This window comes from Ovis canadensis, chromosome 10 (genome assembly GCF_042477335.2).
Source record: "Ovis canadensis isolate MfBH-ARS-UI-01 breed Bighorn chromosome 10, ARS-UI_OviCan_v2, whole genome shotgun sequence".
Taxonomy (NCBI): Eukaryota; Metazoa; Chordata; class Mammalia; order Artiodactyla; family Bovidae; genus Ovis; species Ovis canadensis.
Window position 1 is genome coordinate 89,725,191 of NC_091254.1, and position 13,424 is coordinate 89,738,614.

The 13,424-nt window shown below is 42.4% G+C and overlaps 1 protein-coding gene across 1 annotated transcript in view; it reads left to right on the plus strand.

The window, feature by feature from the left end:
- The first annotated feature begins 2,491 nt into the window (after positions 1 to 2,491).
- The window catches only part of TM9SF2 (transmembrane 9 superfamily member 2), a 50,093-nt gene continuing 39,160 nt past the window's right edge, over positions 2,492 to 13,424 (plus strand). Inside the window, exon 1 of the mRNA XM_069601949.1 lies at positions 2,492 to 2,882. Coding sequence (XP_069458050.1) covers positions 2,718 to 2,882 — 165 coding nt within the window. The 5' untranslated portion in view covers positions 2,492 to 2,717. The remainder of the gene's footprint in view (positions 2,883 to 13,424) is intronic.

A 13,424-nucleotide genomic window follows, 5' to 3' on the forward strand; every position in this document is an offset into this window, starting at 1 on the left:
CTGTGACTGTCAATTCAGATCTGCAATTGATGTGGTCTGGCTAGTACCAATTCCAGTCGAGTTCTCCTGTTACTAGCTCCTCCCTCCTGTTCTGGACGCTACTGTAGGTTCCCGGGGTGTAAGCTAATGGGGGTGAGGGGTGGGGAATGAGGCAGTCCACAAATAACCACGTTAATGCCAGGTAGCGAAAAGTGTTTTGGAGTGTCAGGGTTAAGCAGAAGAGTGGAATTGAGTGATTTAAAGATTTTATGAGGTCGCTATTGTCAAGAGTGGACTCTGAGAGGCTACTGCAGGAAGTACTAGTCCGAGAGAACTGAGATTTTAGCTTGGTCTAGAGTGTAGCTGTGGATTTGGAAAGTATTGAAAGGATTTCGTGTACTTCAGCGGCCCAGCGAACACAACTTGTTGAAGGATGTATGTGGTGAATGACGGAAGAAGAAATTTAGGTTATCTTCTAGGTTTGGGGCTTGAGAAGCAGGTGATATGTAAAACAGGAGGAAAAGGTTGGGATGGGGCCAGTGAAATAGTGGAGATAAGTATTTAGTGGCACCAGATAAACAGAAGATAGTGGACAATAAATGTTCATTTTTCTGCCCCTTTCTAAATGTAGAGAACATTTGCTTTCTCTTAGTATATTGTAAATCTCTATGACTTCAAGTATGGAAGTCTTTTCACCAGCCCAAATAAGTTCAACAAATATGTCAACTGATTTGCTCCAGGGAGAAGTGACCTAGACAGGATCCCACCGCTCAAGACACCTCAGCCTTCTACTCACCTCCTCCCCCAACCCCAGCTTTCCTTATAAAAATGGCTCCCTTTTCTCTTTCCTCTGCCCTGCGCTTAAGGTATATTCCCGCCCTCTCTCCCATCCTCCCTTAATCTTCTCAACCATCTAAAGAAGATGGACAACGTTTTCTCTCTACTTCCCAGTTCTCCCTATTACCTGGAATTTGATAAATTAATTTGCTCAAGGTGCACGTAACTGGATAGTAGTGTCCCAAAGCTGCAGTTCATTCTTCCATTGTTCTGGTTATCCCCACAGAATATAGATCAGTGGTTCTTAGCCTTTTGCTGGGTCACAGATTCCTTTGAAAATTTAATAAATGTTATAAAATTTCCAGGGGGGAAACGTGCAGATACTCACAAGAATTTAGATAGTGTTGCACGGGGCTCCACACTTTTATGAATTATCCCTCTTAGCAAACTTGCCCATTCTTGAATTCTGAGCTGGGGGTACGTCTGGGTTAATTCCTTGCTATGTTGTCTAAATAGATGCCTTCTTCTGCAGATTTGATTGAAAGTTAAACATCAGAGGAATGGACTTCATAAACAAAAACTGTGACCCCCAGTTCTACAAGGATCAAGCCATTTGCTACTGCAGTCACCCAACAACAGTGCACCCTGAGGGGAATTCAGGATGGAGAAAAAACAATATGTTGTGCTTTGGAGCCTGGCCCTGGATAGTTAAGATGCATATCTAAGGAATAATTTTACTGAACTCAGATGCTTGCATCCGCTCATACATAGAGATGTCTGTTCTTTGTGATTAGCAGTAACCTTTTGATATTGGCCTAGCTATTTTGTTCCAGCCAAAAAACTCATATACATCCTGTCTCCTCCCTTACCTCTTGAGACCGGTTCTTCAGAGCTATCTGAGAGGGGGTTTTTCTATGCTATGTTCCTCAGTAAGGTCCTTGAATAAAACTTGAAACTTGCATGTTGTGTTTTCCTTTGTCACCAAACGCGTTTCTCCTGGAACAATGTACCACACAAACACACACATGTACGTCGTGCACCACTAGCACAGACAGCGCATCACTTCAATAGGAAAAGTGACAGAAATTTGCTCAACTATGATCATACCAGGTTTCTATTTTGCACGAACTACATTTCTCACTGGGCTCAAAGGTATGCCCATGTCTTCCTTTGTAAAGACATGTCAACCTTATGTTCCCCTACCTGCCTAGTCCCGTTTTCCTCCCCACCTCATTTCCACTCACCCTTAAAGGGAGTCTTATCCAGTCTATGCAAACACTATGCAAAAAAACAAACTGTCCCACGCAAGGAGCCACTGCATCCAATGCTGGGAACCGGACCCTGCAAACACCTCTGAGTAGCTACTTGAAGATGGGGGGCTGGTTTCTCCCCTCTTTTCTTCCTTATCCTGCACCTAACCGTCTCCCAAACTTCTCCTTCCCTCCGCCAACTCAGCTTCATCAGCAAGTACTTTGTGTAATATTACAAGTCCGTAACGGGGGTTGGTGTGCCTCAGGCACTGAGGCGAGGAAAACAGTGGGAAAATGAGGCAAGGCAGCAAGCCTGGGGCGCCTGTCGAGAGAGACACGCTCCCCGACGCCCCAAGGGGGCTACAGATCGGAATTTGGAATCGGAATGCGGACGCTGGAACATCTCCCGTGCTGGCCCGCCGAAAACATGGAAAGTGGATTTCCTCGCCGCTCCCTCCCGGAAACTCCCCGGGGCGCTCGCGGCCACTCGCACGGAGCATGTGCGGGCGGCCTCGCGCATGCGCCGTAGAGGTCCGGGTCGGTTTCTGTTGCGGAACCCTCGGCGTCTCCTAGCGCCACCGGAACTCTCCGTCGCGGGGCCGGCCTCCTTCAGCTCGGGCGGCCTGCTCGTCGTCTCCGAGCCTCCCCCCCGTCCCTCCTTCCCTGTCTTCCGCCCCGCGGCCCGGCCGCCCTTTCCCCAAGACAGCCGTCATGAGCGCCAGGCTGCCGGCGCCGTGTCCCCCTCGGTGGTGGTTGCTGCTGTCGCTGCTTCTGCTGGGGGCGGCCCCGGGCCCGCGTCGGGGCGCCGCTTTCTACCTGCCTGGCCTGGCGCCCGTCAACTTCTGCGAGGACGAGAAGAAGAGCGACGAGTGCAAGGTGGGCGCGGCCCGGCGGACAACACCCGCCTCACCCTGCCCTGGGGGGAGCCGGGGTCCGAGGGGAAGGGGGCGTAGCCGCCGTGGGCCCGGGGTTGCGGTCGGGGTCCCCCGCTCAGCAGTGCGGGGCCGTGGGTCGGAGGCGGGTCCGGAAGGGCCTCGGTGAGCGGCTGGGGTGGGTTGTGGAGGATTCGGTGGGCCTCGGCGCGTCTCAGGTCCGGCGGGACCAGGTTGAGCGAGCAGGTGTGTGTGAGTGAGTGAGTGAACCGGGGACGGTGTGCTGCGCGCGGCGGAGAGCTGCGTGCGGGTCGGCGAGCGCTCCACTGGTAAGAGGGTGTGTTCGCGCCGAGGAAGGGGCCCCCGCTAGGTCTTGCAGGAACTCTTTAATCTCCTGGCTTCCTGGATTTTCTACTTTTCTGGAACCCTGGTCGGTTATGAGGTCTTGTGCTTTCTAGGACTTGGGGGTGGGGTGTTAATTTTTAACCTCACGATTAGGAGTCGCTTCCTTATTTATGGAGTTTTTACACCCAGAACCGTGTGAATTGCATTTAATAAAGAGTTGCTGTGATGGTTGAGACCGTTCACGTCTTAACCTTTTAAGTGTAAAAAAAAAAAGTTTTTAGTATGCAAAAAAAAAATATGTATATATGTAAGATCCCACTGTTCAGTTCTCTAAGACGGTTTTGAACACTTTAAAGGAGCCGGCGACAGGAGAAGGCGACGTTTTCTTCTTCTTAGGGCAGAGCTTGAAAACTCTGTGATCTCTTAACGATCTTAAACCCAAGGCTTTCAGTTTAACTGCTTTGTAAAAGAGACATAAGTAACCTGCTTTTCGGCGTAGGGCAGGACAGTATACCTACGCAGTTATTTTAGATGGCTAAAACTGACCCTTTGGGGCGCGAGAAAAGTCTTTGAAACCGTTAATAATTTTAACAATTCAAATAGTCGTTCAGCAGACTTTTACAATCTATAAATAGGTTTATTTACTAAGTTTAAATTTTTTAAGCTGGTGTTAATTTTATTGCTACTAGCTTTACTATAGTTGTGAATTTTGAGCTTATTTTAGGGCACTAAAGCTGTTAAATTTTTCATGGCATTTTACAGTTTCTGTTTAAAAAATTGGATCTCTAAAAATATCTAAAGATCTTTAAATTTCACGCAGGTTAACAGCGCTTCACTACTGTAACTTTGGTACCTTGCAGTGCAAGACGCTTTCACTCTGAGAGTTCTGACTGAAAAAAAACAAAACAGTACTTCCAAGTGGAAGAGAGAGCTAGTCTAACAAGCACACTGGTTTTTCCGTTAAATATTGTAGTAACTAGCCTTTAAAACTTGTTTGGTCTTTAAACTTAACAGCAATTGTGTATCGTATAACTAGTGCCTGTAGAGACAAAAATATACCTGCCTCCTAGGAAACTCAAAGGTCATAAATTTATGACATTATCAGAATGTGATGTTATAAAAGATGTATGTCCAAAGTGCTCTGAAGCACAAAGGAGGAAACATCTGTGGATTGGAGTCTTCAGGGAAAGCTGCAGTGAGGAAGTGACATTTGAGATGGACTTCAAACGTGAGTATGAGTGAAATTTACAGGTGTTCTTCTGGTTAGGTAATTTTGTTTCCTCAACAGGTCCTTTTAGGTAGCTACTTTTAAAACTTTTAAAATAGTAAACTCTTGATTAATTTCGGGGAGTCCTTTTGGCCTTTTCATTCTCACAGATGCAGGAATAAAACACACAAGACAGATCATGTTTGAGTTCTGAGATGTTTGGATTTCTTCAGTGTGGCCAGCTGCATTCACATCTTGTTCAGTGGTAGCAAATCTCAGACCAGTACAAAGATGTACTTGTAGCACTTTTTCCCTAAAATTTGACTAATTGGTTTAGGGAATTTAAAGTATACTTTAACATTTCTTCTCTTTGCCTCTCAAAGGAGAAAAACAATAAACAGTCTAAACTTTCTTTACATCAATCAGGGAATTAATAATTTTTTCTCATCATTCCACGTTTGTTAAGGAAGACAGTCTTCTGTACACTGTCAGAAAAATGGAAAAAGTCTTATTTTTAAAATTGGAACTGGAATTGTGACATGGGAATAATTAGAAATGATTATTTATAATAATTTATACATACATTGAAATATATTAAAATTATAAATATTATAATAATTATTATAAATGATTATTTCCTGAAGATACTTTTCAGTTCAGTCGCTTAGTCGTGTCCGAGTCTTTGCAACCCCATGAACCGCAGCACTCCATGCCTCCCTGTCTATTACCAACTCCGGGAGTTCACCCAAACCCGTGTACATTGAGTCGGTGATGCCATCCAACCATCTCATCCTCTGTTGTCCCCTTCTCCTCTTGCCCTCAATCTTTCCCAGCATCAGGGTCTTTTCAAATGAGTCAGCTCTTCACATGATGTGGCCAAAGTATTGGAGTTTCAGCTTCAAAATCAGTCCTACCAATGAACACCCAGGACTGATCTCCTTTAGGATGGACTGGTTGGATGTCCTTGCAGTCCAAGGGACTCTCAAGAGTCTTCTCCACACCACAGTTCAAAAGCATCAATTCTTTGGCGCTCAGCTTTCTTTATAGTCCAACTCTCACATCCATACATGACTACTGGAAAAACCATAGTGTTGACTAGATGGACCTTTGTTGACAAAGTAATGTCTCTGCTTTTTAATATGCTGTCTAGGTTGGTCATAGCTTTGCTTCCAAGAAGTAAGCATCTTGTAATTTGATGGCTGCAATCACCATCTGCAGTGATTTTAGGTTAGGAAATCTGGAGTTGGATTAACTGGGCAGGTCATTGATAACCATTTCCATCAGTTTCTTTTTCCATCTGTAAAATAGAGATTATCATATTTGCCTGTTAATATGGTGGTGGTGGTTTAGTCCCACCTAAGTTGTGTCCCAACTCTCTGCCCATGGGATTTCCCAGGCAAGAATCCTGGAGTGGATTGCCATTTTCTTCTCCAGGGGATCTTCCTGACCCAGGGATCGAACCTGGGTCTCCTGCATTGCAGACAGATTCTTTACCGGCTGAGCCAATACACACTGCTTATAATGTATTCCCCTTGGAGGATATTTTGCCTTCACTAGAGAGAAAGTACAGTATTTATCATTGTTGCAGTATTATACAATATTCATAGGTGTAGGGATGAATCAAGTTTATCTTCAGGGTAAGTGTAATTTATGGAGTATAGTCTTTACATATCCTGTGAAGTCCATGTCCTATATCTAGCTCACTATGTATACTGAGAGACAGTCTAAAGAACCCTGAGGATTCAGTTATTTTCTCCTCTCAAAATTATTTTATGTTCAGTTTACTGTCATAGAATCAGGAATCCAGTGACCATCAGATCCTATTCATGTTCTTCTAGCTTCTGGTCTATGATCTTCATTTGCCTTTTTAAATAGTGTGACTGTATTCTGTGGCTTTGTGTGTGTGTGATTTTTTTTTTTTTAGCTTGCTATCATTACATATACCTTTGAGCATTAACATAGTGTACATTTTCATGAGGTTTTTATTAAATATATCGTATTTCATTGTGTTAGTATACTATGGTTTATTTCTTGCTTACAGGGCATTTAGATTGGTCCCGATTTTTCTCTACTATAAATAACATTGCTAGGATGTATTTAGCAGGAATTACTTGTGTATTCACAAATTACTTGGTCAAAGGCAAGAAACAATTTTATAGCCCTATTGAATATCACCAGGTTTTCTCCGAGAAAGATAGATTTGATTTACAGTGCCTGTGTGCATGCTAGGTTGCTTAGTGTTCTACGCTCTGACCCCATGGGCTCTGTCCTTGGGATTCTCTGGGCAGTCATACTGCAGTGGTTGCCACACCCTCCTCCAGGGGGTCTTCCTGACCCAGGATTCAAACCTGCGTCTCTGTCTCCCGCATTGGTGGGCGGCAGTTTACCACTAGCACCACCTGGGAAGACTGTCACGAGCTAAATGACTCCGTCTGTCTCTGCATTTTATAGTTTTTATTTATAAGTTTAATAGCTTTGTCATGGTACCCAAAACATTTTTTTAGTGCTGCATTACTTTTGCTGCTATTGAGGTTTCTCTTTTAATTTTTTTCTCTTATTTTGTTAGTTTTTGAAGCCACAGTATTAAACAATTAAACCATGGTATTTCTTTCCTCTAGCATTTTACTTTCTTAAACTCCGGGGTAATATGTTGACTACAATAAGTAGAATAAGCCCTGGTCGAGAGTGAATAAATAGATCTTCACAGGGTAAAATGTGCAGTTAGCTTTAGACTGAGTCTTAAGTGTACTGAGTGGCATTCTAATGGCTAATAGCTGAAGATTAGTGAGCAGTTCACCCTTGCTGCTTTTAACTTTCAAGCAATTATTTAATGGCTTGTGATGTTCTTAGATGAAAGATTAAGATTTTCTTTCCTGTCTAGTAAGGGGAAATGACCAAATGTACCCCCTAGTGGTTAAGAAAAAAAGTTTTAATTGAATTAGTTTAACAACTTTTTAAATTAAAATAAAAATCAGAACCTCACTTTTAAATTTCCTTTCTTGGTAGTTATTTTTATAAGCTTTTAATAAATTCTGTGTCTTATTTTGGGAGCAGTTGCATTTTATTGTAGAATTAGTCAAATTTAAGAAAACAGTTCTAAATGTTGTAATGAAGAGATACAAGAATGAACATTCATTTACGTGTTTTAAGTTGACCATAGAGACAGTTCGGAGATTTTGAAATATTTAAAGAAAAAATATTATTTACACGTATGTGTGCATGCTCAGTCACTTCATTCGAGTCCAACTCTTTGGACCCTATTGACTGTAGCCCGCCAGGCTATTTTGTCCATGGAATTCTCCAGGCAAGAATGCTGAAGTGGGTAGCCATTCTCTTCTCCAGCAGATCTTTCCAACCCAGGGATCAAACCCACGTCTCCATTGCAGGCAGATTCTTTACTGTCTAAGCCATGAGGGAAACTCTTTTTTTTTTTTTTTTTGCATGAAATTGTTTTAAAGCTGTGGTTGTTCATTATAGTGGATGTGAGAGCTAGGATTGGGAAAGCAGACATGATTGATATAGATGAAATACGGTCCTACTGTCTCTGGTGTCCATAGAAGGAAGCCCTGCAAGAGGTGTGTTCTTGAACATCTGAAAACCGCAGCCATGTGCCGCACATGCAGACACACATAAGTTCTAGAGACTGGTCTGTGCTCTTTGGGCCTCGGAGCCCAGTTCTGGAAAGCCCTGCTTGGACTCTAGCTTGCGGTTTGCTATCACCAGGCCCTCTTAGTCAGTGTTGAACTGTAGTGAATTGTAGCTCCCATGTATCTGCGCTCTATGAGGCTGTTCTTTGTTGCCATGAAAATTAACTAAGTATCTATGAAAAGCTTTGTGGGAAACTGGTGAATGTATTTTTCTCTAAGAGAGTCCTTCTTACTCTCACCTTTCATTCCTATTTAGTGCCCTTTGCTAATAACAGTGATAGAGACTGCGATTTGTATACTTTGTGTGTGCCAGGTGTGTATTAACCTTAGTTGATCCTCAGAACAGTCCTGTGGCTTTTAGATGGGGACCCTGAAGGCTGGGTAGGATGCAGTGCCCTCTAGTCAGGATGAATCGAAGCTGCGGCTCCAGGAGTGTGTGAGTCCGCAGCCTGGGCTCTTCACGTTGGAATCCTGCTGGGTCTGCCAGCCGAGCGGGTACCTCTTCCGCTGCCTCACGCTACAGGTGCCCAGCTGCTGGTAATCCTGGACTTGCACAGTTGCTGCGCATACAACAAAAAGCTCTTTACCTAGGTAATCAGTTTTTAACCAGTCACATTTTATGTCTGTTCCTTCCTTTGATACAGTCTAAGGTTGAAATTTTTGTTTTTTTGATGGGGGAGTGGAGGAAGAACCTTAGGATCTAGGAGAGCAGCTTCTGGGCCCTGTTGGTGAGGTAACTCAGAAGTTGTGAATTCCAGCACGTCTGTTGGGATTTTTAAATTACATCCAAGTTAAGGTTTTCCTTCTGTAGACATTTTCCTACTGTGAACTTCTCCAGTATTAACATAGTTGAACCTTCCATAGTTTTCCTTTCCTATGGCTATACTTTGGCTTTCCCCACTGGCTCAGCAGGTAAAGAACCCACCTGCCGATGCAGGAGATGCAAGAGACAGGAGATCAATCCCTGGGTCAGGAAGATCCCCTGGCAAAGGAAATGGCAACCCACTCCAGTATTCTTGCCTGGGAAATCCCATGGACAGAGGAGCCTGGCAGGCTATAGTCCATGGGGTCACAAGAGTCAGACATGACTTAGTGGGCGTGCACACACACCTTGGTATCTCAGATCTTTTTGTGACTAGTCACTTATATTGATCATTGTACAAAGTGACCTTTTTTTTGGCTGTGCTGAGTCTTCATTGCTGCGTCCAGGCTTTCTCTAGTGTGGTGAGCAGGACCTGCTCTCTGTAAACTGTGGCGCATGGGCTTCTCATTGCCATGGCTTCTCTTGTGGAGCACAGGCTCTAGGGCGAAGCGGGCCTGGTAGTTGTGTCACACAGGCTTTGTTGCGCCATGGCATGTGGAATCTTCCCGGACCAGGGATCGAACCTGTATCCCCTGCGTTGGCAGGCAGATTCTTAACCACTGGACCACCAGGGAAGTCCCCAAAGTCAAATTTCTTCCCTGAGATTTCTCTCTACCTTGAAAAACAATAGTAGGTGTAAGATGAGGCATATATGACGGCAGTTGTAAAAGAATCAAAACAAAGGAACAAGGAAATGGGAAATGCAGTCCTACAGCAAGCTGTGCCTTGAAGCCATAAAGTAGGGTGTAGTTGTGACCAAGGAGAGGGAAATGGCAGCCCACTCCCGCGTTCTTGCCTAGAGAATCCCGTGGACAGAGGAGCCACGGGGTTCTCTAGGTGGGCTGCTGTCCGTAGGGTCACACAGAGTTGGACACGACTGAAGCAGCTTAGCAGCAGCAGTTGTGACCAAAGTTGGGGTCAGAGGTGGAATGGGCAGATGGGGACTAGAAATAAAATTGTACATTTGGGAGGAGGATGATTTAGAAGGGAGATGCTAGAACTCTTTATAAAAATATTTTCAGAAAAGATTTCTTAGGGTGATATTGTAATCAGTCTTGCTTTGGATTTACAGTCTTGCTTAGGATTACTCTGTACCTTTCTTATGTTGTCACAACTTTTCATGCTTGTAATAACTCATCTTGGGACAGTCTGAAAGTGGGGATGTTGAAAGTAACCTTAAGACTCTTCAGAGTCATGTCAGATTTTGAAGTTGGCGGTCTTAATAAGGCAAATTTCCAGATGGAGATGCATTTAATTAACGTATGGATGCAAAATAAAGATGTTTAGAATGAAAGATGACCTTAAAGTTAATCAAGTACTGCTCTCTTATAGTGATTGCCATTTTAATAAAAGAGCAAACTAAATCCCACAGATTTAGAAAACTAAGTCTACCCAGTAGCTACCCCAGAATACATAAATAGCTTTGTCACTTTTTTCTTTTACTTCCTTCAATGAATGCCCTCTCTCCCCCACCTGGATTATAAATTCTTTAAAAGACAAAGCATTCATGCATTTTATATTATTATAGCATTCACAGTGTCTAATACAGGACATTATGGGCTTTGAATAAATGTGTTGATTGAATGAATTTCTCATGGTTTTTCAGGATTTGTCGTTGTAAGTGTTCTTAGGTTTTCACATACATTGCAAATTTTAGTATTTCCCCCTATTTATTACTTCTTTTGAAGTCATCTTTCCTGCTTCTGACATGTTTCCACACTAAATTTTACTCTTTCATCTTTATTTTTTATTGCTTTCATTTGGCTTCTGTCACTTCATAATATGACTGAAGTCCACTCTTATCTTTAAAGCCTTTTCTTTTTCCAACTTTTAACTGCAGCAATTTTCAAAATTCAAAAGAGTTGAAAGAATAATGATCAGTATATCCACCGCTTAGCCCTCTAGAACCAACGTTTGTTTAAATTTTCTTCTGTTTGTTTTATCTGTGTGTGCACTTAACATTTTTTAGAGACAAATGTCATGTTTGTAGCGTACTTTTGCCCTTCATGAAGCCACATACACTCACTGGCAGTCTTACTTCCTTTCTCCTTTCTTGCGATTTTTAACATTTATCATACTGTCGTATTAAGAAGATTTAGTAATACTATTTTTATGATACTTATAATACTTTTGAGATTCCTTGTTTGATTGTAACAGTCAGTATTTAAAGTAGAGTGTTATAAATGTAGCATATTTACAAATATATTGCAAGTTGCTATATTCTGTGTGAAAAGATATCATTCATTTTAATTTACAATTCTTATTGTGCTTTTTTTTTAATTAAAAAATATTCTTTTGTCATGCCCAGAACATGTGGGATCTTAATTCCTCCACCAGGCATCGAACTCTTAACCACTGGGCTACAAGGGAAGTTCCCTTAGTATGTTTTAAATGAGATGTCTTAAATTTTCAAAATCTAACAACGTAAAAAAGGTAGAATGAATGAAAGTGCTACAAAAATAGCCAAGACGAACTGAATATCCAAGATGTGTTTTGATTAGTTCACCAAATGACAGGGAAAGTTCCATAATTTAGTGGTGATATCAATGATGGACCAACTTTCCTATAAAAGTAATTGTGGAAAAGTGTCAGAAGGCGAGAAGTAAAGGACTGAGAGCAACAGAAATTAAAAGTGGTAGCAGCAGTTCAGTTTACTTGCTTTTCTGAGCCAGCAGTCCAGGTTTTGAACTTTTTTCTTTGTCTTAAAGTAGAGCAAGTAATCCCTAGGTCATAAGGTTATTATGAGAGTTGTGCTTGATAATTATTACCTTCCCCTTACCTAGACTATTAGTCAAGAGGGGAGTAATGAATAGGCATAAACAGTAAATGAGAAGCCACTGTCCTTAGTATCCTTTAATGAGAGGGAGATGGGACAGCCTCTCCCAGAAACCCTCAAGGTTATCCTGATAGGTATTCAGATTGAAGAAGGTCCAGTTTCTCTTAAACAATAGATAGTAATAGCTATCTTTAGCTTCTAGTTAAGCATTTATTGTTATAGTTTCATCACTAAGTCGTGTCCAACTCTTCTGTGACCCCACGGACTCTAGCCTACTGTCCGTGGGATTTCCCAGGCAAGAATACTGGGGTGGGTTGTCATTCCCTCCTCGAGGTTATCTTCCTCACCCAGGGATTGAACCCCTATCTCCTGAATTGGCTGGCAAGTTCTTTGCTGCTGAGCCACCAGGGCCCCCAGTTAGACATTTAACTTATTAGTTACTGTGTGACAACTATGAACCTGTATTGTGTTCTTTTTTATTACATCATTCATTCTTCACATTCAGAATTACTTGCCCATGAGCACATGTGTATTAACAATAGACCTAGGATTTGAAATGAATCCAGAAGTCTAACTCTGTTCTTCCTCCAAAGTGAAGTTTTGTTCTCTATTTGTATGTTATGTGTTAGTTTTTGTTTTTAGATGAAAGATTTGTGGGGAGGATTTTTTTTTTTTTTTTTTTTTTGCTGTTTTGGAAAATCTTGTGGACAGCCCTCCACAAATTGTAGACATCCTTATAAATCACAAACCAAAAATGAAGTATGTTTCTTAGGTGATGTTAACATTTTTGTTATTAGGAGTAGAATTCGAAGCTACTTTACCAGATCAGGAGAAGCTGATAGGTAAATTTAATGGGATGTTGATACTAGACAAAATGCCGAGTATGAGATGGATAAAAACTAGTAATGTACAACTAAGAAAATAGTGAGGGGGGAGAGTGTGTGAGTCTTTGGGCTCTAGCCTGAAATGGAGTAAGTGTGGTAATAATCAGTTTAATTGATGCTAAATTTTATAAACAGAAGACTGGCAGGATGTCTAGAAGAGAAATTTTTCTGGCTTCTGGAGTTTGATTCAGAGGCTTAAAGTAGACTTAGAGGAAGCCAGTGAATTTGATTTCTAAAGTTGTGACAAAGTAGTTTTTTTTAAAGGTTAAACTGGAATTTAAAGTGTTGGGGGTTTCCTAAAGGCTAGTTAAGTAGGGAGTAAACCATCAGTTCAGTTCAGTTCAGTTCATTCACTCAGTTGTATCTGATTCTTTGCAACCCCATGGACTGCAGTACGCCAGGTCTTCCTGTCCGTCACCAACTCCCGGAGTGAACTCAAACTTATGTCCATTGAGTCAGTAATGCCATCCAACCATCTTATCCTCTGTCATCCCCTTCTCCTTCCACCTTCGATCTTTCCCTGCTGCTGCTGCTGCTAAGTTGCTTCAGTCGTGTCCGACTCTTAGCAACCCCATGGACTGCAGCCCACCAGGCTCCTCCATCCATGGGATTTTCCAGGCAAGAGTACTGGAGTGGGTTGCCACTGCGATCTTTCCCAGTATCAGTCTTTTCAAATGAGTCAGTTCTTCGAATCAGGTGGCCAAAGTATTGGAGTTTCAGCTTCAGCATCAGTCCCTCCATGAATATTCAGGACTGATCTCCTTTAGGATGGACTGGTTGGATCTCCTTGCAGTCCAAGAGACTCTCAAGAGTCTTCTCCAACAG